Source organism: Equus quagga, chromosome 7 (genome assembly GCF_021613505.1).
Source record: "Equus quagga isolate Etosha38 chromosome 7, UCLA_HA_Equagga_1.0, whole genome shotgun sequence".
Lineage (NCBI taxonomy): Eukaryota > Metazoa > Chordata > Mammalia > Perissodactyla > Equidae > Equus > Equus quagga.
The window spans coordinates 129,582,329-129,603,167 of NC_060273.1; the positions used below are offsets into that span (position 1 = coordinate 129,582,329).

The 20,839-nt window shown below is 43.3% G+C and overlaps 1 protein-coding gene across 7 annotated transcripts in view; it reads right to left on the bottom strand.

The window, feature by feature from the left end:
• Positions 1–20,839, bottom strand: part of PDE8B (phosphodiesterase 8B) — a 214,354-nt gene that overhangs the window by 95,701 nt on the left and 97,814 nt on the right. For 4 of the 7 annotated variants that reach the window (XM_046666113.1, XM_046666115.1, XM_046666110.1 and 1 more), the window contains exon 2: positions 3,698–3,757. In XM_046666113.1, the coding sequence (XP_046522069.1) occupies positions 3,698–3,757 (60 nt within the window). Of the gene's footprint in view, positions 1–3,697; positions 3,758–4,484; positions 4,573–20,839 lie in introns of those variants that run through there. The other 3 variants (XM_046666114.1, XM_046666111.1, XM_046666116.1) reach the window with 2 other exon arrangements.

Genomic DNA, 20,839 nt, shown 5'->3' on the forward strand with positions numbered 1-20,839 from the left:
TCCATTACTGGCCACCAAACAAGTTGCCACAAAACATCAAAGACTCAGTAGCAAAAGTATCAACGCGCTTCAGTGGATGAGGGAACGGACAGTCTTTTCAAAAAGTGGAGCTGGAACAGCTGAACATCAATATGGGCAAATAAAAACGAGCCTTGACCCCTATATCATATCATACACAAAAATGAACTTGTGACAGATTACAGATCTAAAATTAAAAGTTAAGAATAAAGTTTCTAGAAGAAAACATAAGAAGTTATCTTCACACCCTAGGAGTAGGTAAAGATTCTTAGAACACAGAAAACATTAACCACAAAAGTGATGAATTAGTCTATAACAAAATCAAAATTTTTGCTCGTCAAAAGCCAGAGTCATGAAGATGAATAGAAGAGCCATGGATTGGGAGAAAATATCCTCAAAATCTGACAAAGGACTTATAACATGAATATATAAAGATGTCCTACAATTCAACTTTTTAAAGATGACTAGAGATGGGCAGAAGACAACCAAACATTCAGAAAAGTAGAGGAATGACCAATAAGCAAATGAAAAAGTGCTCAACATTATTAATCATGGAGAAATGCAAATTTAAATCACCGTAAGATAGTACTACTCACCCACTAGATCAGCTCAAAGTAAAATACTGAAACATCAAATATCACCAAGCATTTGGAAGAACCAGAACTCTCATATTGCTCGCAGGAGTGTAAAATGATACAACCACTTTTATAAGATCTGGAAGTATCTTATAAAACCAAACACACTGTTGTTTTGGAGGTTCTAGCAGGACAATTAGGCAAAAAATAAATAAAAGGTATTCAGATTGGAAAGGAAGTAGTAATGACATGATCTTGGATATAGAAAATCCTAAGGAATCCACAAAAAACTGTAAGAGCTAATAAATGAATTCAGCAAGGTTGCAGGATGCAAGATCAATATACAGAAATAATCTGTATTTCTATATAGTAACAATGAATGACCCAAAATGAAATTAAAGAAACAACTCCATTTATTACAGCATCAAAGACAAGAAAATATTTCAGGAATAAGTTTAACTAAAAAATAAAAGACATACACTGAAATCTTATAAAACGTCATTTTAAAGTTAAAGAAAATCTAAATAAATGGAAAGACACTTTATATTAATGGTTGAAAGACAAAACTGTTAACATAGTAACACTCCCAAAATTGATCTAGAGGTTCATGGCAATCAATACCAAAATCCCAAGCTGATTCACCTTCCCCCGTAGAAATTAATAAGCTGGTCCTAAAATCCATACAAAGATGCAAGGGACCCAGACAGCCAAAACAATCTTAAAAAATAAGAAAGTAGAGGAGGGCAGCCCAGTAGCAGAGCAGTTAAGTTCACACATTCTGTTTCTGCGGCCTGGGGTTTGCCAGTTCGGATCCCAGGTGTGGACCTACACACCGCTTATCAAGCCATGCTGTGGCAGACATCCCACATATTAAGTAGAGGAAGACGGGCATGGATATTAGCTCAGGGCCAATCTTCCTCAGCAAAAAAGAGGAGGATTGGTGGCAGATGTTAGCTCAGGGCTAGTTTTCTTCAAAAAAAACATACAAACAAAAAAAGAAAGTTGGGGGACACACTTCAAAGCTACAGTTATCAAGACAGTGTGGTACTGGCATAAGACAGACATAAATCAATGGAATGGAACTGAGAATCCAGAAATAAACCCTCACAATTAGGGTCAGTTGATTTTTAACAAAGGTGCCAAGACAATTCAACAGGGAAAGAATATTCCTTTGCACAAATGCTGATGGAACAATGAGATATCTAAATGCAAAAGCATGAAGCCCTACCTCATGCCAATACATAAAAATTAACTCAACATGGATCACAGAGCTAAAAGTATAAACTCTTAGAAGAAAACAGAAAACTCATAGAGTAAATCTCTGTGACCTGAGACTAGCCAATGCATTCTTAGATGACACCAAATGATGTTGAATGAAAAATTAAAAAAAAATTTTAGAATGATGCCTACAGCACGACACCTTTCAAACAAAGCTTAAAATATTCAAAACAAGAGTAAATACTATGAATGGATGCATACATATGTAGAATAAATACACAAATATGTATCATAACTTTTCAGGAAAGGAGGTGGGCAAAGGGATAAATTAAGGGCTTTGCTGTAATCTTTTTTCTGAAAAAAACTTCTCTGAAACAAAGCACACTGCTGATATTTGATAAAAGTGAGTATGGGTATATCCATGTGCATTTATGAATATTTGAAATTTTTTACAATTTGACAAATAACATTTTTAAAAGAATGAAACATCCTTATCATGAGCATTCATTGCCAGTACAGCACAGGGCAAAAATGAAGTTAAATTAAACCAACTGGTCCAAAACTACACTAATCCCCAAAAATATTTTAGAAATTGCTTTGGGAATAAACCCTGATATCAGATCCTTTGTCATTGCCTTTATTCAAATTGGAGTACAAAGTACGTGCCCCCAGAAAGATTACTGGAATTTTCCACTTATTTGTATTCTATACAAGTAGTTGGGGCTTATGTTTATTTTAGCGAAGTTTTTTCTCTCTCTGCTCCTAAATTTGTTTTCATCAAATTTTCCCAAGCTTAAATCTCTTTTGTTTTTTTCCTTCCCCTAGATTTGTATTTCCTTTTCTAAGCAACAGTAAAACATTATTTTCTTTTCCATTTGCTCATAAATCAAACAGCACATTTTCTTGGTTGGTTTTTCACTTTCATCTACATGTGGTTTGGTTTGTTTTTACATCTTTTCTGCATCTTCACTTACCCCAAGTAGAGGACAGGCTCCCAGGTGCTAACAAGCTAGTCTTTACAAGGAGGCTCGCTTCTTCAGGCCTACCAGAATAATGTCTATGCAGATGGGATTTCAGCAATTACTTAAAAGGGTACAAACCCCTCTCACACATGTTTCTCTGCAGGGGGCACAGGAAGCTGGAGGGGCTGCAGGGAGGACACAGTGGCTGTCACTGTCAGAACAAGGTCCATTCTGCAGGTCCCAGGCCTCGTTTCCCTGGAGCCAGTTCACTCCGTGTTTTAGAGCCCAGTAGGCTGCTTGGCTCAAGTCACACGGGTCTTTTGTCAGCTTCTCTTCCCAGCCAACAACAATTATCACTTACTGAGCGCCTTCCACGGCCAGGTAGAGTTCTAGGCACTCGATGTCATTTCACTTAACTCATAATTTCCTATGAGCGAGGCATTCTCATCTCCACTTTACAGACACTGGGTGGAGAAGTCAAGCAATACATGCAAACTCACACAGCTGGTTAAAGGCAGAGCAGGATTGACACCCAGCTGTGACTCCTGGCAAAGCCCTGCCCTTCACCACACACGGCTGTGTCCCTTTCTGACTGCAGCAGGATGTGGAACAGACTAGATTTTTGGTGGAAGAATTGCTCTCCCTCACCATCCACCAGGCAATCCACTGTTAGGCTTATACGCAAGACATGGCAATGTTACAAGTCTTCAAGAAAACAATTTGAGTCCTCAAGTATGACACTAAAAGCAAGCATTTACAAACCCACACAAACATACACACTATGTATACACTATGCATGTAGGTACAGGCATCTATGTAGGGGCGAGGATGGTTATCTGCTGTGGTACCAGAAGAGCTCTCAGAGGGCGCTCACAGACCCACACGCTCTGAAACCGAAGCCCCTCCTGAGTGTCGGAGGCGTACCTGAATAGGATCTTGCGTCAGTCTCATGGGCCCAATCCGTACCTCTGCAGAAGAAACCTGCTAAAGAAAAGAGAGCATATGAGATGTGTCGAGTCAAGCCACACAAACTGACAAATCCTTCCTTACACAGGGACCTTATGCCACTTTACAGATGCTGAATAAAAGGATCCCATTTATTACTGACATGGAGACAGGTTACAAATCATCATGGACAGTACAAATCCCAGTTTTGTAAAAGAATTTACATTTCTATGCACTGACAGCATCTGGGAGGATGTACCCCCAATGCTAAGTGGTGGGATTGGGGGTTATTTTTACTTACTTACAATAAGTGTGTTTTACGCGAGAAAAAAAATTCAATAATTATTTACTGAGGACCCACTGTGTGCGGGCACCATGCGAGTCTATTATCCTGAAACTTCAAAAAAGAGTAAAAATGTCTTACAAATGTGGAAGCTAAAGCATTTCTATGGTTTCAGAGCTACTCCCATATTTAGATATTCTTATCTTCATGCTTTAATATGAAGAATAAACAGCTTCCTCTTGCCCACGTTTACCAGGAATAAGTTGCCCGTCTCAGGCTTAGCTCCTCCCCAACCGCGGAGGCTAATCTTCCCCGTGACTCCAGGAATGAGTTTAGGTGTTCACTGACCCACACAGCCCCACACCATCCAACTGACTTTGGCTGCAAGCATCGAGCAAATATTTGCCTTATTTTTAATTACTTTACTTGGATTCCTAAAAATGACTTTTCTTTAAACAATTGGACTGAAGGTCTTGGCCTCACCTCCCTCGATCCAATTTTTTCTCTAAGAGGCTGCAGTCGCTTTGCCACTACTTGGAAGCTTATCCTGCATTCAACACACCGTGTGGGGCCCCTGTCAGTGGGTGGAGCACCTTCAGCAAGCATCAGAATTCAGAGGACCAGAGACCCACAATGACTCAAGGGCCAAAGGAGGCTTTATCAGTTAAAAAACAAGAGAAGCAGGACTTTCTTTAAATTATACTTTTGAAGACTAAAAATTTCCCTTTCTCCTTTCTTCCCCTCTTCCCATGCTTAACTCCCCATATGCATGGTGTGAAATCTTCTTCAAAACGTGACCATAAGTCACTGACATCCTTCTCCTCTGTGAGGTTGATGCTCTCCCCGCACCATCTTGGCATCATTGTGTGAAGAAATGACACTAGGGGCTTTGGCCTCTCTCTAAACCAGCCAGAAGAAAACCTGAGAGCCCTCTATGACTGCTCACAAGGCTCCTGGCCCTCTGCAGTGGGTCTCAGGAGGGCAAAGTCGCTCTCTTCTTAGGGAGTCGACCTCCCGATGGTGGGTCCTTCCCACAGGCCTGTCATAACTACACCAACTCGGGGCCTCTAGTCCCTTAGCCCACAGACCAGGAACAAGTTCCTTCAGGGTCTCACTGCTGTCTTCAGGTAACAGTGACACATTCAAGTCAAGTGTGTAACTCTCTTATGTCTCTATTCTCTAAGTAAAACAATGTTCTGCGAGGTGTGTGTGCTGATATACAGCAGCCCCCAGTGTGTGTGCACAGCCGCAAGAATGACTCCGCTGGAGGAGGAAGGTCCCCCCTGTGCCACCAGGCCCCCAGGTGCCTCCATTCCAAAGGCAGTTTCTATTGTTTGAAACAAACATTGTCCTTCAAAAGCAGGACAACTGCCAGAATTTTGCTAAAAAGTGGATGATTAAGAAGAGAAACCAACTTGGTATAGTAAGATAAATCTGACTGATAATCCGGGACACCCTCTCCCTGGTTCACTGCATCCACCACACTCAGAAGCCCCCTCCAACAAGGCCACCGTTAGTGGTTTCTCCAGCAAAACTGGCTCCCAGGTCATCCAGGGGCAGAAAATAAACAAATGAAATAAACCCAAAAAAGTTTAAACGGAATAAGAAACAGTGACTTGTTTTGGAAGGCTAAGAGCCTGGGGGAAGGAGCTGTGCTAGAAGGACACAGACTGTCCAAGACATGATAATTCACTCTTCACCCACACATGCCTGTATCCTTCCTGAGTAACCACTATGAGCATGAAGTAGTTACATAGGCCATTTAAACTGCCAGGAGACGGTGTGATGACAGTGTCAGCGACCCCTAACCCCCTTCTGTCTCAAGTATTGTGACAGGCACTTTCACACGAGTGATCTCAGGGAGATAGGCAATGGCTACTGAGTGACGACATGGAGTTTTAAAAGCAACACTCAGGCTAGAAGGCATCCTTTTTCCTTCTACAGCTTTCTCCTATAGCTACAACAGTTCCCTGCCTGCATCCAGCATTCGAAGCTCTGCCTGAGCCAGCTCAGGTGGAAGGAAAGCAGAAACCAGGGGCAGAAGCACAAGGCTGGTGGACCCTCTCCAAGAGCCCTGCCTCTCACCTCCGGACCTGCTCCTCACCTATCTCCCCCCAGCCCCACTTCACGGTGCTCCCTCCCATGTCCTGGCTCTATTCCTCCACCGCCAGCTTGGGGCCTCAGTTTACCAGCTGCTGTAGTCCTGACCCACACTTTGCTTCTCGTCTCTGGGCTTGCATTTCCTTCCTGGGCTGGCCTCCCAGTCATCTGACCTTGGTTTCTGTGTCCAAGGGAGGTCAACTATCTCAACAGAACCCTGGGACGTGCCCGCTTCAGCTCTGAGGGCTGGGACGAGGCGGTGCCCCGCAGAGGAGGATCTGCAGCAGGTAGAGTCACGGAGAGCAGCAGCAGTTCGCAGAGTTCTATTTCTGACACAGGAGTCTTACTGCCTGCATTTCACCAACTTGTAAAAGAGCAACTATGAACAGAAACAGGAGACCATTTACTGATGCCTGTGTAGCAGAGCCAAGATTCTCTACTTCAAAGAGTGAACTTTGAGCAACTGCAGATGCACAGATCCTTAATTAGCATATTAGCTCCGATTCCAGGAAGCTCCCAAATTTGCCAAGGACACAGAAGCAAGAAGGGGCAGGGTCATAAGTAATATAATTCCAGCTCCCGAGAGGAGAGGAGGATGGGACAAGAGTGTGAAGAGATGCACACTTCCTAGCCACTCTGACCACAAAGCTTTCCCCAACACCCAAGGAGGAGGCATTGCTGACCGACAGCACAATATTAACTGCCCGACATTTATAGTGTGTTAAATACTTGTGCATACACATGTGTGTGCATGGTAACATACATGCATACATGCACGTAGCTGGCTCTCCAAGAGAAAAAGAGTCCTATTTCGTAGCATTTGTTGACTATATGGTATAAATACTTTCACCACAGCTGATCTCAAGCTAGCAACACAGGTCCCTGAATGCACAGTTGGGGACGTATTTTCTCGTTCAGAGAGGGTCTCTGAGTGGCAAAGTCCTTCAGTCTTTGTCGATCTGCAAATGTCTATCACTCGCTCTCGTTTGAAGGTTGAGCAGGATATAGAATTCTGGTTGACAGACATTTCCCGCAGACTGTGAAGTTGAAGGAAAGGAGATAATACTCCTGGTTTGGGAGGTGGGGAGATGAGGAAGGCTTCATGAAGACTTCACAGGTCACGAAGAAAAAGAAGACAAGGAGCCTGGGTTAGGGAGGAGATTCCAGGCACATAGGAAAACAAGCAAAGGCATGGAGGCGAGAAGGCAAAGGTGCTCATGGTGGGGAGAGCAAGAGTCTAGAGAAGCTGGATCAGAGAGTGAGCGACGGCGAGGACTGGGAGGGGAGTAGACAGGAGCTCCCTTTTTATTCTGTAGGCACCAAACACACTGCAGGTTTTTGAGCAGAGGATTTACAGGATCAGATTTATGATGGGAAAATCAAACATTTGGTCTGCCTATGTTCAGGATAGACAAGAACAGAGATTTAGCAAAAACGAACAAAGATGCTGCTATGAGTAGGAACTACAGCCGTGAAAGCAAGTGGGCAAATATATCACGATGATCAAGAAAAAATTAGCAAACCCCCACACAGCCTGGCCTCATTTTAATGGAGAGGGAACTCCGAGATGAAGGCCAGCTGGTGCAGGGTAGGCAGAGGAAAGAGACAAAAGTTAAGGTCGGTAAGGCTGGCAGTTCACCTGTCACCGCACCACATTCTCAGGTGGAGACGCCACAGCTCTTGGTCGTCTCACCTTTGGGAATTTTGTTAAATAACCTGGAATCGAGTTTTAGAGCTTCCCTGAAACAAGAAGGAAGTGAGAATTCAGGAAGGCAAGTGTTGACCTGGGAAGGCCTTGCAACCCCATCCGCTCGGCACACTGACGCACCCTCCAGGCCCACTCCCACGCCCCCGCTCCCTGAAGGCTGGCAGCACCACGGTGGAACTCACGACTCACTCCCCTCAGCACTCCTCCTGGACTTCACAGCATCCACTTTATTACTCACTTAAATATCTTTCTTCTTGGCAAGACTGCAGGTTTCTTGAGGACACAGTCTCTGTCTTTTTCACAGTTTTATCCCCAGCATCTAGAAGGTGCTCAGTGAGTGCTTTGTGCAATTGAACTAAACTGCCCATACACAGACAGGGCTTCCATAACCTCCACCTTCCAAAAACAAGCTCAGAGCCTGAATCTTTCCCACCTCAACAACTTCTCTTTGGAAATCCTTCCTCCCCACCATCTACAGCACTGAGTGTTCACACACGTGTGTACACACAGGCGTATACACGTGCACTAGGGCAAACCCAACTTCACTTCTTGAGCGGGGCTCCGTGGTAAAGGTCATTTTTCACTCACAAAAGGGACCAGCTGTGGGCTCATGAATAGGCATTTTCAAATATCCTTAGCCAACTCTGCCTGCTGCCCTGTTAGCTCTGATTTTGAAACGGTATTTCAATTTCTCAAGGCATCCCCTGTCCACCCTCTACTCCGGGCCAGACTTCTGTCTTTATTCCTCTGAGCTCTGGGTAAGCACGGTCTTTGCCTTTTGCCTTCTAATGGGCCCATCCTGCCCTCCGGCTTCTGGTCAGAGAGGCACCAGCATTGCAGCCTCCACAGGCCCCACCCCGAGGAGGGGCATCCCTGCTCCAGCCTGGGAACCTCCTGTTTCCGCTCCCCAGGCCCGCTGCCCCCAGCGCATCCAGAATGCTTCCCTCCTCCTCATACACCTTCTCAGCCAAGGGCCTCGGTGGCTGGCTCTGCCCTCCCCCAGCCTCCAGCCTCAACTTGCTTTGATTCTGGCCAGGGCAGCACCTCCTGGCACCCTGGACACTCTGCCACCCTGGACATTTCAGCGCCCAACAGGCGGTCCTGCTCCTCTCTCACTTTCCTGCTTCCAATTCTCTGAGGCACAAGCTCTCAGCCCGGGCTTCATATCGAAGGACCTGGGGAACACTAAAAATTTATCAATGCCTGAGTCCTCCTTTAAGCCAAGGGATGCAGAATCTCTAAGGACAGGGCCCAGGCATCAGCATTTTAAATCTCCTCGGGTGCAACAGGGTTGAGAAGCACTAGTCTATTCCTCTGAGCAGACCTATCTGCTGTCAGTGTCAGACTCTATGACACGTGCATTTGTTCAACAAGTATCAACAGAGCACTTACCTTGTGGAAGGCACCAAAACCCACCCAGACTGAGCCATCACACCGGAACCCACACACCCACAGAGTTTTTTTCCAGAAACCCCTCCAAAAACACAAGATTATCACTTAGGCAGGAGGAAATCATACTCCTTCACATGTGATGATTTATTTCCCCCAAATAGCATCCTTAAATTAGAATCAAAATAAAAGATTTCCCTTATAGTCTTTTTTTGTTACACACATACACATATGGAAGACTACTCATAGTCAGGAGATACTCACAGAGGGTGACACAGCCACTGACTTTGCGTTTTATGCTCTGCCGTTTAGAATATTACATTAATTTGGCAGCATGAGGTTTTATCACATAAATACAAACATACAAATATCTACTCATCAAAATATACAACCATAAAAGAAAAGATCAATTTGACTTTAAATTTTAAAACTTCTATTCACCAAAAACAAAATCAAAAGCAAAAACATTTTAGTAAAAGAGAAAAAAGGCAACAGCCTGAGAGCTGATACCTAAAATACAGGAAACCAACAAGTATTAGTAACCAGGGCATACAATGAAATCTTTAAAAAAATCAATAAAAAGACAACCAAAAAGAAAGTTGGGCAAAAAATTGGAAGAGAAAATTCACAGAAGAGGAAATACAAGTATGAAGAGACGCTCAATCTTCAGTAATCAGGAAAATAAAAATTTTAAATTACAATGGGATACTATGTCACATCCAGTCATTTTTTTCTATCAACAGAATGGTAGAATTAAGAAGTTGAACACTGGGGCCAGGCCAGTGACATAGTGGTTAAGTTTGCGTGCTCCACTTTGGTGGCCTGGGGTTTGCAGGTTTGGATCCTGGGCATGGATCTAGCACTGTTCATCAAGCCATGCTGTGGCAGCAACCCACATAAAGTAGAGGAAGACTGGCACAGATATTAGCTCAGGGACAATCTTCCTCAAGCAAAAAGAGGAAGACTGGCAGCAGATGTTAGCTCAGGGACAATCTTCTTCACACAAAAAAAGAAACAAAAGAGTCAAATACTATCTAGCATGGGCAAGAGGGTAGACCCCCAGGAACTCATACATTGTGTGGGTGTGTAAACTGGTTCTGCCACTTTGACAAATCTTTTGGGGATTTCTAGTAAAGATGAAGAAGTGTATATCCTACTATCTACCTCCAACGTGAGTGGATCTCCAGGGTGTAATAAGGAGGCATTTACAAGAATCTCTGGAGCAGATATATAACAAAAACTTCAAAACAGGCTACTCCTCAATCCATTAACATCCATTGCCAAAAATTAATAAATCAAGAAATATCCATACAATGGAGTATTATACAACAATGAAAAGGGGTCAACTAAAGCTATCCATTCAAAATGGATCAATTTCACAAACATCAAGTAAAAAATAAGTTTTAGAAAAATACATGCCTTAGAATACCACTTATATAAAGTTTTAAAATATTTAAAACAATACTGAATATAGTGTAGGAATATATTATAACAGTACAAAGAAATGCTTATAAATTCCCAGTTGAGGCAAGTGGTCCTGCTGGTAGAGAGGGTGATGTTTTCTAGGAAGAAAATGCCAGGGACTTCAACTATTGTTCATCATCTATTTTTTAAAGCAGGACAGAGTGAGTACATAGGTGTTTACTAAGTTATACTTTCTAGTTTGTTGTATATCTCAAATACTGCAAAATGCATTTAATTTTATTGGAAAAGTCTATTTTCTATTTTGGGGTTAATGTTAATTGAGCAGCAGCCATTATATAAATAGTCTACATAAAATGAATCCTGGAAAATTGGGCTGGGACTCACGAGATCTTGCTCAAGATAAGTAACCACCCTGTGCCACAGTAAGACAAGAGGGGACTGATGAACCCCCACTTACGTCACCGCGGGTAACGGTCACAGCAACCCCACGTCTTCACGACTGAAGAAGTGAAAGCTCCAGCAAGGTTAAGCAGCTCACTCGAAGGGCTGGAGTTGAGATTTAAGACTAGACCCGTCTCACTTGGAAGACCAAGCTCTTATTTATATATTCGCTTGTACCTCAGTTTGTTCCAGAAAGGTCTTAAGATGGTATACAAAGAGACTTCAGTTTTAAAATAATTTATGAATAAGACATGAAAGATCTGGCTGAGAAATAATGACCACAGGGAAGACGAGGCAAGTGGGGCGATCAGGATAGACGTCTGTCAGAGCCAACGCAGTCTGCAGCCAGGGCAAGAGCGAGATGCTCCCCTCCACCAGCCCCAGGCACTGGATGAGGCAGCGCTGCGTCTGACGATGCCCCCTACCCGTGCCCTCTCCCATTCCCACTGTCACTGTTGGTGACAAGGCTGTTCTTTCTGAAGTACTGCTGCCACACTCAGTGAGTCTTACTGGGAGAGCAGAGAAGAGGATGGCGTGCCCCACCGTGGCTGGAAAACACTGCCGTGAGAAGGGATGGAGGCCCCCTCTGGTTAGCGCCGAAGTGGTAGTTAAAAGATATCCAAGCAGGCATCCGAGATGCCATCGGATCCAAACACAGTCTAATGGAGAAGCCATCCCCTCCCCACAAACAACAGATGAAACAGACGTTATTCAGGCAACCTTATTCAGGCATGAGAAAAGAACTCAGCCTGAGATCAACTATGCATCAAAATGGAACAATAAAAAATAGTCTAGAACACAACCCATGCGACGGTGAGTTCCCGGAGGAGGCCAGGACGGGGAAGCCTTAGAGAGCACTAGCTTCAGGGGAAAAAACCCCGGCTGCACTTCAATATTTTGATCATGTCAAAAGGCTTCACACCACACATGCAGTGCAGAATGGAGGCATGGAGCGTCCACAACGTCACAATTTAGTCACCATGTCACCAGGCCAAGTGTGTGTAAACACAACACCACTCCCAGATTCCAAAGGTCAAACCTAGGGTCTGAGTTGGAGGACAGAGGAATTTAAAGGCAACCGCAAAATGTGACATCCCTGAACTAACTTCCTTCCTTTTATTAGGGATATTACTGATAATAGAAACTGCCAGATGACTTCAAGCGTTTAAAATTACATTGTATAACAGAGGACAAGCAAAGAACAGTAGATCTCTGATTATTCAGGAGGCAATTATCCAGATTGTGGAAAAACCCAAGCACTTCTGATGCTCTCCCATCCTGCTTTCTGCCTTCTCCATAACGCTAAATGAAGATGGGAGAAAGCGGGAGAGAGGACATTAAAAAATCAGTCAGTTTTGCTAGATGGTCAGCAGTTCTGGTAAATAGATTTGATGGGCAAGGAAACAGAAAACATCTGCTAAAAATGCGTTTTAGAGATTTCCTGTGGACTTCAATTATCCACGCTGCCTCTGCCCTCAGTTTTATCACTGATACCTAGAATTGCCTTAGAGAACCAAGAGCCAAACGTCTGCCCTGCCTGGCTCAGGAGAATCTCACACGAGGGTCCTGGTGACTCTGAAGCAACTCTGGATTTTTAGCCACGTCTGGTACCACACCAGAACTCAACTACACTCGCTTTCCTGACTCTGCTGACTCAGGGCCACTCACACTGGGGGGACTGCAACCGTCAGACCCCGAGTCCACGGATCGTGTGGACATCAGGAGTAACGAGTTAGTGACGAGCGCTGACTCCCATTTAAAAACTAATCTCATGTCAATAAATCCCATTTAAAAAAAGTAGCTCATGAGAAGTCACCCACAAAATGCAAATGCCTACTTTTTTGAGAAGGAATTGTACTTAACTTGGCAAAAACAATGATTTCCAAATGGTTATGCATAAAAATCCTATAGATGGAAACCCTAAGTGAAGCACCATACAATGAAAAGCTCACCATTTCTAAAAGCTTAGCATACATGACAGTGCCGCGGGAACCAGCAGGCTCACCTGGAAGGTCTCCCCAGGGCCCTGCCCGCCCCCGTTCACCTAACAGAGGTGCACGCGTGGCAGGCTGGTCCCCACTGCGCCTCGGCCCGCTGATTCTACAGTGACTTACATCAAAAGCCAACGTGACAACACCCACAATCTGAGTCCTTGTTTTTTTAAAATAATATCTTTTAAAATTCAGGGAAGAGGACAAGGGAGCACCATGAAGGTGGAGGTGGCCTCTTCATCTGCATGTGGCTGAGCTGAGGAAGGGCTCCCACAGCAGCACCCTCCTCCTTTCTCCCAGAAACCCAGAGAGGCAGAAAGGGTTACAGAACGAATGTGTCCACTGGTGGAGAAAAAAATGGAAAACTCTCAAGCACAGAAAAAGACTCAGTAAGTTCCAAAAGACCACTTTCCATTCAACCCAAGAACGTTTCTTCAAAAAAGAGGTTCAAACTTACAACCTGTCTTGGATCCACTCACACTTTCCTCCTCTCTCGACTGGAGAACAGGCTGAATAACACACTCTCATCTGACAGAGGAATGCAAGTGAGAGGCTCCCTTCTATTCTTGCTCTAAAGCTCTGCCCCTGGCTCATCCTGATGAGCCTCAAGCTCCCACCTTTTGTCACCCAAGGCGTTAAAATACCTTCATCAGAGAGCACAGCGCTCTGCAACCAACTCAATAATGGTGGTAAGGAACAAGCCAGAGGAACCTGCAGGGTGCTATGGGAACCCAGGCAAGACGCATTTAGCTACATCTGGGAATTCAGGTGAACTTCCAGGAAATCACACCAGAGCTCACTGATGAAGGAGCGAATGAGCCAGGTGAAGCGTGGTGGAAGGGGCATTTCAGGCCAATGGAACACCATGAGGAAAGGCAAAGAGCAGAGTTCATGCGGACAACCACAAGCAACGTGGGTCTGCGGATGGGGGTGACAGGGCTGGAGAGGGAGGAAGGAGCCAGTCACAGGTCAAGGTCTTGCCATGGTGTGAAGCTGGGGCTTACTAGGAGGACAAAGGTATAGCACTGTTGGATTAGCATTTAGCTGGATCATTCTGGTTGAAGCGTGGATAGACTAAGGGGGTCAAGACTGGAAGACCAGAGATCAGAAAGGAGCTCTTGTGATGACCTAGCCCAGTGGTTCTCAAAGTGTGGTCCCTGGACCAGCAGCATCAGCATCACCCAGGACTTATTAGAAATGGACAATCTTAAGCTCATCTGGACCTGCTGAATCAGAAGCTCTGAGGGTGGGCCCAGCAATGTGTGTACTGATGTCACCCTCCAGGTGACTGATCCTGCTAAAGTTTGAGAAGCACTGATACAGACAAGAGACAATGAGCGCCTGCACTAGGAGCAGTGGTAGAAGATAGAGAGAAGTCAATGAATTAGAAGCAGATACAGGTCATAAAATCAACTCAGACACGTGTGGGCAAGGAAGAGCAAGGCAAGGGAAGTTGATGGATTTGGGTTTGAATGACTGGGTGGGTCATTCAAAAACTGGCTGTCAGGAAAACAGGAGGTCAAAGAGGCTTATGGGGGATGATGAGTAAAGTGCTAGACATGCAGATCCTCTGGGCCACCCAACCTGCCAGGCTGTGGGATACGTGAGTAGGCAGCTCAGGGACAGCGACATCAGCACAGAGGAGAGGCAGTGAAAACCATGCCATCACTCAGAGCAGGAAAAGCTCTGGAGACACCAGCATCAGATGGCTGAGGAGAGGCAGAGAAGTCTACATAAGGGCTGGAAGAAGCATAAAGAGAAGAAAAAGGGAAGCAAGCTGATGCTCTCAGAACCTCAGTTACTTCCACAGGGCATAGCTAAGTAGGCTTTGGCCCCCTAACTTAATATTAGGGTATCTATCTACATGGGGGTCTAGTGGTTAAGATTTGGTGCTCTCACTTCCACAGCCTGGGTTTCTTTCCTAGCCAGAGAACCACATCACTCATCTGTTGGGTGTCATACTGTGGCAGGTGTGTGTTGCTGTGATGCTGAAAGCTATGCCACCTGGATTTCAAATACCAGCAGGGTCACCCATGGTGGACAGGTTTCAGCAGAGCTTCCAGACTAAGACAGACTAGAAAGAAGGACCTGGCCACCCAATCCCGAAAAAATTGACCATGAAAAACCTATGACCAGCAGCAGAGCATTGTCTGATATTGTGTGGGAAGGTTCAAGAAGATGGTGCAGAAACCATGCAGGGTTCTGCTCTGCTGTACACAAGGTCACTAGGAGTTGGAATCCACTCCACAGCACTAACAATAAATTTATTTACACAACTCACTATAATCAATAAGAGAAAATCAATACATGATCATCTCAGGAGATGCCAAGATGGCCTTTTAATAAAATTCAACATTCATTTAAAAAATTCCTTTACCCATAGTCTCCCCAGTATCCATTCCCACCTTGTCTCTTTCCAGGGATCACCGACTCCTGTTTGGGAATCTATGTGGTTCTAAAGAAAACATGAGTTTATGTGAAAATGGCTAAGCATTTAATTTCCCTGGCTCTACAGTGACGGGTTAGGGGTAGCCAAGTGACTTAGGCTGCCTCAGAGTTTTATCTCAGGATTTTGCTAGCAATGCTGAGAAAAGACTGTTTCTCTCTCTCTCTGTCTCTCTCTCTCATTTACTTCTCCCTGGTTGTCAACAGAAACATACAGCCATAACATCTTGATACCACGTGAGAAGGTCACAACACCATGGAAAGCAGAGTGGAGAAACGGAAAGAAATCAGATCTTTTGTTAACATCACCAAACCACCAGATTAAGCCTTGGCCAAAGCCGTTTCTACCTCTGGACTTTTGAGTTATGTGAGCCAATAAATTGCCTTTTATTGCTGAAGTAATAAAATTGCTTAAGCAAGACTTCATAAGCTTTTCTATGCTTAACAAGGAAAGAATCCCAATGGAAACAAATGGTTTCCTCTTGTTGATATTAGAGAGAGATCAGATAATATGTATCCTTTGGGTGGAGAATAGGCCACACAAGTTACACATATTGGTGTGTGGCTTCCCAAAAGGAGGGATATGAAACAATAACAACCCAAACAACTAGAGTTAAGACCCACACCTGGGCAGAGGAGAACTGGCATTCCAGCTGAGGGATAACAGAGCTCCTTTTCACAGCTGTCTTTGGGCCAAGAACACTTATGGAATTCCAGGAAAACCAGAGGTCTGAACACAAGCTAATGCCACCTAAGGTTTCACATGCCAGCCCCCAGTCCTGGGGTCAGAGCTTCTCCAGGTACACAGGTTATCAGGAAATTTCTCAAGAGGGGTTCATGAGAAATTCACTCCCTGAGTTCCGGCACGTTCAAACAATTTGTGTGTGGTTTTTATATTTGAAGGTCAGTTTGGCTGGATATAGAATAATTGGCTCATTCTTTCTTTTCTAGATTAAATTTAGCATGTTTATCTATTGTCTCCTGGCTTTAAGCATTGCTATCAAGGCCTGATGCCAATCTGATTTTCTTTCCCTTGAAAATGACTTGATCTTTCTGCCTGGATGCCCAAAAAGATTTCTTTTTTTCTTGATGGGCAATTATATTACCAGAATATGTATTGGTGTTATCTATTCTGGATCAATTTTCCAAGTACATAATGTACCCTTTCTGTAGGTGGGTTCCAGTCTTTTTCCAGGAAGGTTTTCTTCCATTTATTTTTTTAATATATTTTCTATTTCATTGATTCGATTTTCATTTTTTCAGACATATAGATATATAGATATTGCCTTTGACTATCTTCCATATCTATCGCTTTCTCTCAAATCTTTTATTTCCCTTTTGTGTTTTCCTTCTTTCCAACTTTTCTTTCCCTTATGGTGTTTTCTGCAGTGTTTATTCATTCTTATATACTCCCAGTTTGATCTTCATTTTTCAGATTTTTTTTGCCTTTCTTTCTTTTCTGAGTTAACTCTCTTTTTCATATGTTTCTGTTGTCTAATCATTTAATCTGTGCTTTTTTAATCTGGATTCATCCCGCTCTTTCACAACTTTTAACTATTTCCTCAATTTCTTTCAGCTCTTTTTGAAACATTAGGTTGCAGTTTCTTCTCTATTTTGTGGGCATGCTTTTCTCATGTGCCTTCATTGTCCGCCAGCCAGAAGCTGTGAAGCCCCCTCCAATTTTGGCCATTGTTCTCAAATCAACATACCAAGCCCTCCACTCCTAGTGGGACCACCCCCCATGGGGAAGAGTGCCTGAGGGCGGTGTCAGGCTTCAGTCTTCCAGCTGCTTCTTCCTGAACAGTTCCCTGTGACTGTCGGTGGTTTTGCCCTAATTGCTCATATTTTGAAGTTTTATAGACATACTCTGATAGTTTTGTAAAAGAGGCTACTTGTGGGTTGTCTGCTTCACTAACACTACGGCTCTGCCTGGTTTTAGGAGAAGATTTAAGGGGATTAAAAAATGATGTCATAAAAGCAGGATCCATGAAAGAAAAATTGGTAAGCCAGACTTTATCAAAACTAAAAACTTCAGCTTTTAAAAAGACAGTGAAAAGAATGAAAAGATAAGTCATGGATAGGAAGTCAAACACATATCTGATAAAGGGCTTGCATCCAAAATATACAAAGACATATATATATACAAAGAACCCTAAAACTCAACAATAAGAAAATAAACAACCCAATTTAAAAATGGGCAAAATACCTGGACCTCACCAAAGAAGATATACAGACGGCAAACAGCATATGCAAAGATGCTCAGCATCATCTGTTACCAGGGAATTGCAAATTAAAACAATGAGATACCACTGCATACCCATTAGAATGGCTAAAATTAAAAAAACTGACAATTCCGGGGCCAGCCCAGTGGCGCAGCAGTTAGGTTCACACGTCTGTGTCTTGGCGGCCCAGGGTTTGCCAGTTCGGATCCTGGGTGCGGACATGGAACCACTTGACAAACGCCACGCTGTAGTAGGCATCCCACGTATAAAGTTGAGGAAGATGGGCACGGATGTTAGCTCAGGGCCAGTCTTCCTCAGAAAAGAGAGGAGGAGTGGCAGTAGTTAGCTCAGGGCTAGTCTTCCTCAAGAAAAAAAAAAAAATTAGGGGGCCAGCCCCGTGGTTAAGTTCGAGCGTTCCGCTTTGGTGGCCCAGGATCTTGCCAGTTCAGATCCTGCGTGTAGACATGGCACCGCTCATCCAGCCAGGCTGAGGCGGCATCCCACATGCCACAAGTGGAAGGACCCACAACTAAAACAATATGTAACTATGTACTGGGGAGCTTTGGGGAGAAAAAGGGAAAAAAAATAAAATCTTAAAAAAAAACTGACAATGCCAATTGCTGGCGAGGATGCATAGTAACATTTGTTTAAAATAGCAAAAACAAAAACAAAAACCTTGGGAATAAATTCTTTCTTTCAAACATTTCTTCAACAAATGGTTACTAAGAACCTACTATGTTCCAGTCACTGGGGGGAAAACGCTCACTGCTATAGAAGCTAAGATGCGGCTAGGTCTAGTTTTGAACTCAGACTTCCTGACTCCAGAACCTGCACTTTCATACATGGCATTACATGCCTAGACCAAGTGTCATCAAAGAGACATGGAATGAACGGAGCGATAGGCTGCATTCTTACATGGGATGTCAGTATGAAAAAGATGTCAGGGGCCGGCCCTGTGGCGCAGTGGTTAAGTGCGCACATTCTGCTTCAGTGGCCTGGGGTTTGTGGGTTCGGATCCCGGGTGCGGACATGGCACCGCTCGACAGGCCCTGCTGTGGCAGGCGTCCCACATATAAAAAGTAGACGAAGATGGGCACAGATGTTAGCTCAGGGTCAGTGTTCCTCAGCAAAAAAAGAGAAGGATTGGCAGCAGTTAGCTCAGGGCTAATCTTCCTCAAAAAAAAAAAAAAAAAAAAGATGTCAAATCTCCACTAAATTAATCAATATATAAATTACTATAAATATCCTGGCACAACTTTTTTAACTTGTGAAATGATTCTCAAATCCATGTAGAAGAATGACTGCCCGCAACTGGTTAAAAAAATTATGAAGGAAGAATTATGAGTATTCTGCTCTACCAGACGTAACAGACTTCAAAGATACAACTACCAAATCAGCGTGGTTCTAGCAGAGAGTCAATGAAAGATAAGAGAAAGCCTAGGAACACAGGCACGAACATATATGCCCAAATATATATATATATATTTTCTGTTCCTAAGCTTTCTGTTATCTTTCACTGATCTCCCTGCTAGAACCACACTATTTTAGAAGTATAATTTTAGTAAACAAGAAAAGTGTCATTCTATATCAGTGGGGAAGAAGTGGATAATTCAATAATTTCATTAATAATATGATAATTGGTTAATGTGGAGAAAAGTTAAGTCTGATTCATGCATTATCACATATATCCAAGTTACTTCCAGACAGATTACAATTTTAAATGGGAAAAAAAAAAACCCATGAGAATATTGAAAAAAAATATAGGTGAATACTTACATCATTCAAGGGTCTGGAAGGTCTTGCTAAGAATAACGGCAAAGACATAAACACTGAAGGATGATTGTTAGATTTTTACTAATAACAGTAAATAAATAAAAAGGTATAATAAATATAAAAATACAAAACAATGTTAGTAATATATGAAAGAAAAGGAGTTGGCTTCCTTATCAGTTTTCAAAAACTCTAATAAAGACAATTATAAAAAGGCAAGCATCCCAATTTAAAATGGGTCAAGTAAAGGATAGGCAATTCACAAAACAAATGTTCAAATAGGCTGTAAAAATTATGCAACAATGCTCAGCCCCCCTGGCAATCCAAAAATGCAAATTAAAACTAGATTCCACTTTTTGTTCATCAAATTCCAAAGCTTTTACAGTGATCATCCCCAGTGCTGTTGAAGGTCTGGAGAAATCAATATTTGCCTTCCAGAAGGGAGAGGAAAATTGTCCCAGTGACTCTGGACCCCTTAAAACACACCAAATGCCTTCCTGGGCCTTGGTAACTTAAATGGTTAGAACCTTAAAATGTGTTTGAAACTCTCAACTGCTGTCCCCTTTCCTGTTTATACATCTACCATGATATTTAGCTCATAATAATTTCATTGCCGTAACCAGAAACTGTCAGGGGCAGGACCCTATAGGACAGATGCTAACTCCATCTGACCAGTTACAGGACCAGTAAATGATCAGCTGTGAGAGAATGCATTCCAGCACCCAACGCCTAACTCCATGCTAAAACCAAGACTCACAGATATTTGGTGAGTGGGTGTTTAATACATCATTAAAAAGCTGAAAAAGCCCTCGGTAAATGGAAGATTACTCTGTTCCTTGGCACAAAATGCAGGCTGCTGGAGAAGTAAAGCTGCCAATGTTGCTATTTGGTAAAACGTTTTTGATAACATCAAATCTGGAATTCCTTTTCCCCATGTGTAACTAACGGGTAATAATACATGCCCCATGGAGAGGGCTGATGCCAGGACTGTATTATTCATGGATATATCTCTAATGCTTGGCACAACAGGCCATCAACTGATAAATGAGAGATATTATGATGATGATCTCTCATTTATCCTTTTCGAAAATCCTTACTGTGCCCCACAGTGGGCCAGAAACTAAATAGGTGGCTTGCATTTATTATCTAACTTAATAAGCCAGATCATCACAGCATAAGCTCTTTCTTTTGCTTGCATCAAAATGTAGTCCCAAAACATCTGACTTGCTTACATGAAAACACAAATGTCAACCTCTGGCTTAGCTAACTTTGCCTTCCCTCTCCCTGCAATGAGATACAAAATCAAGAACTGATTCACATCCTCACTTGTACGAGTACAAAGTACTC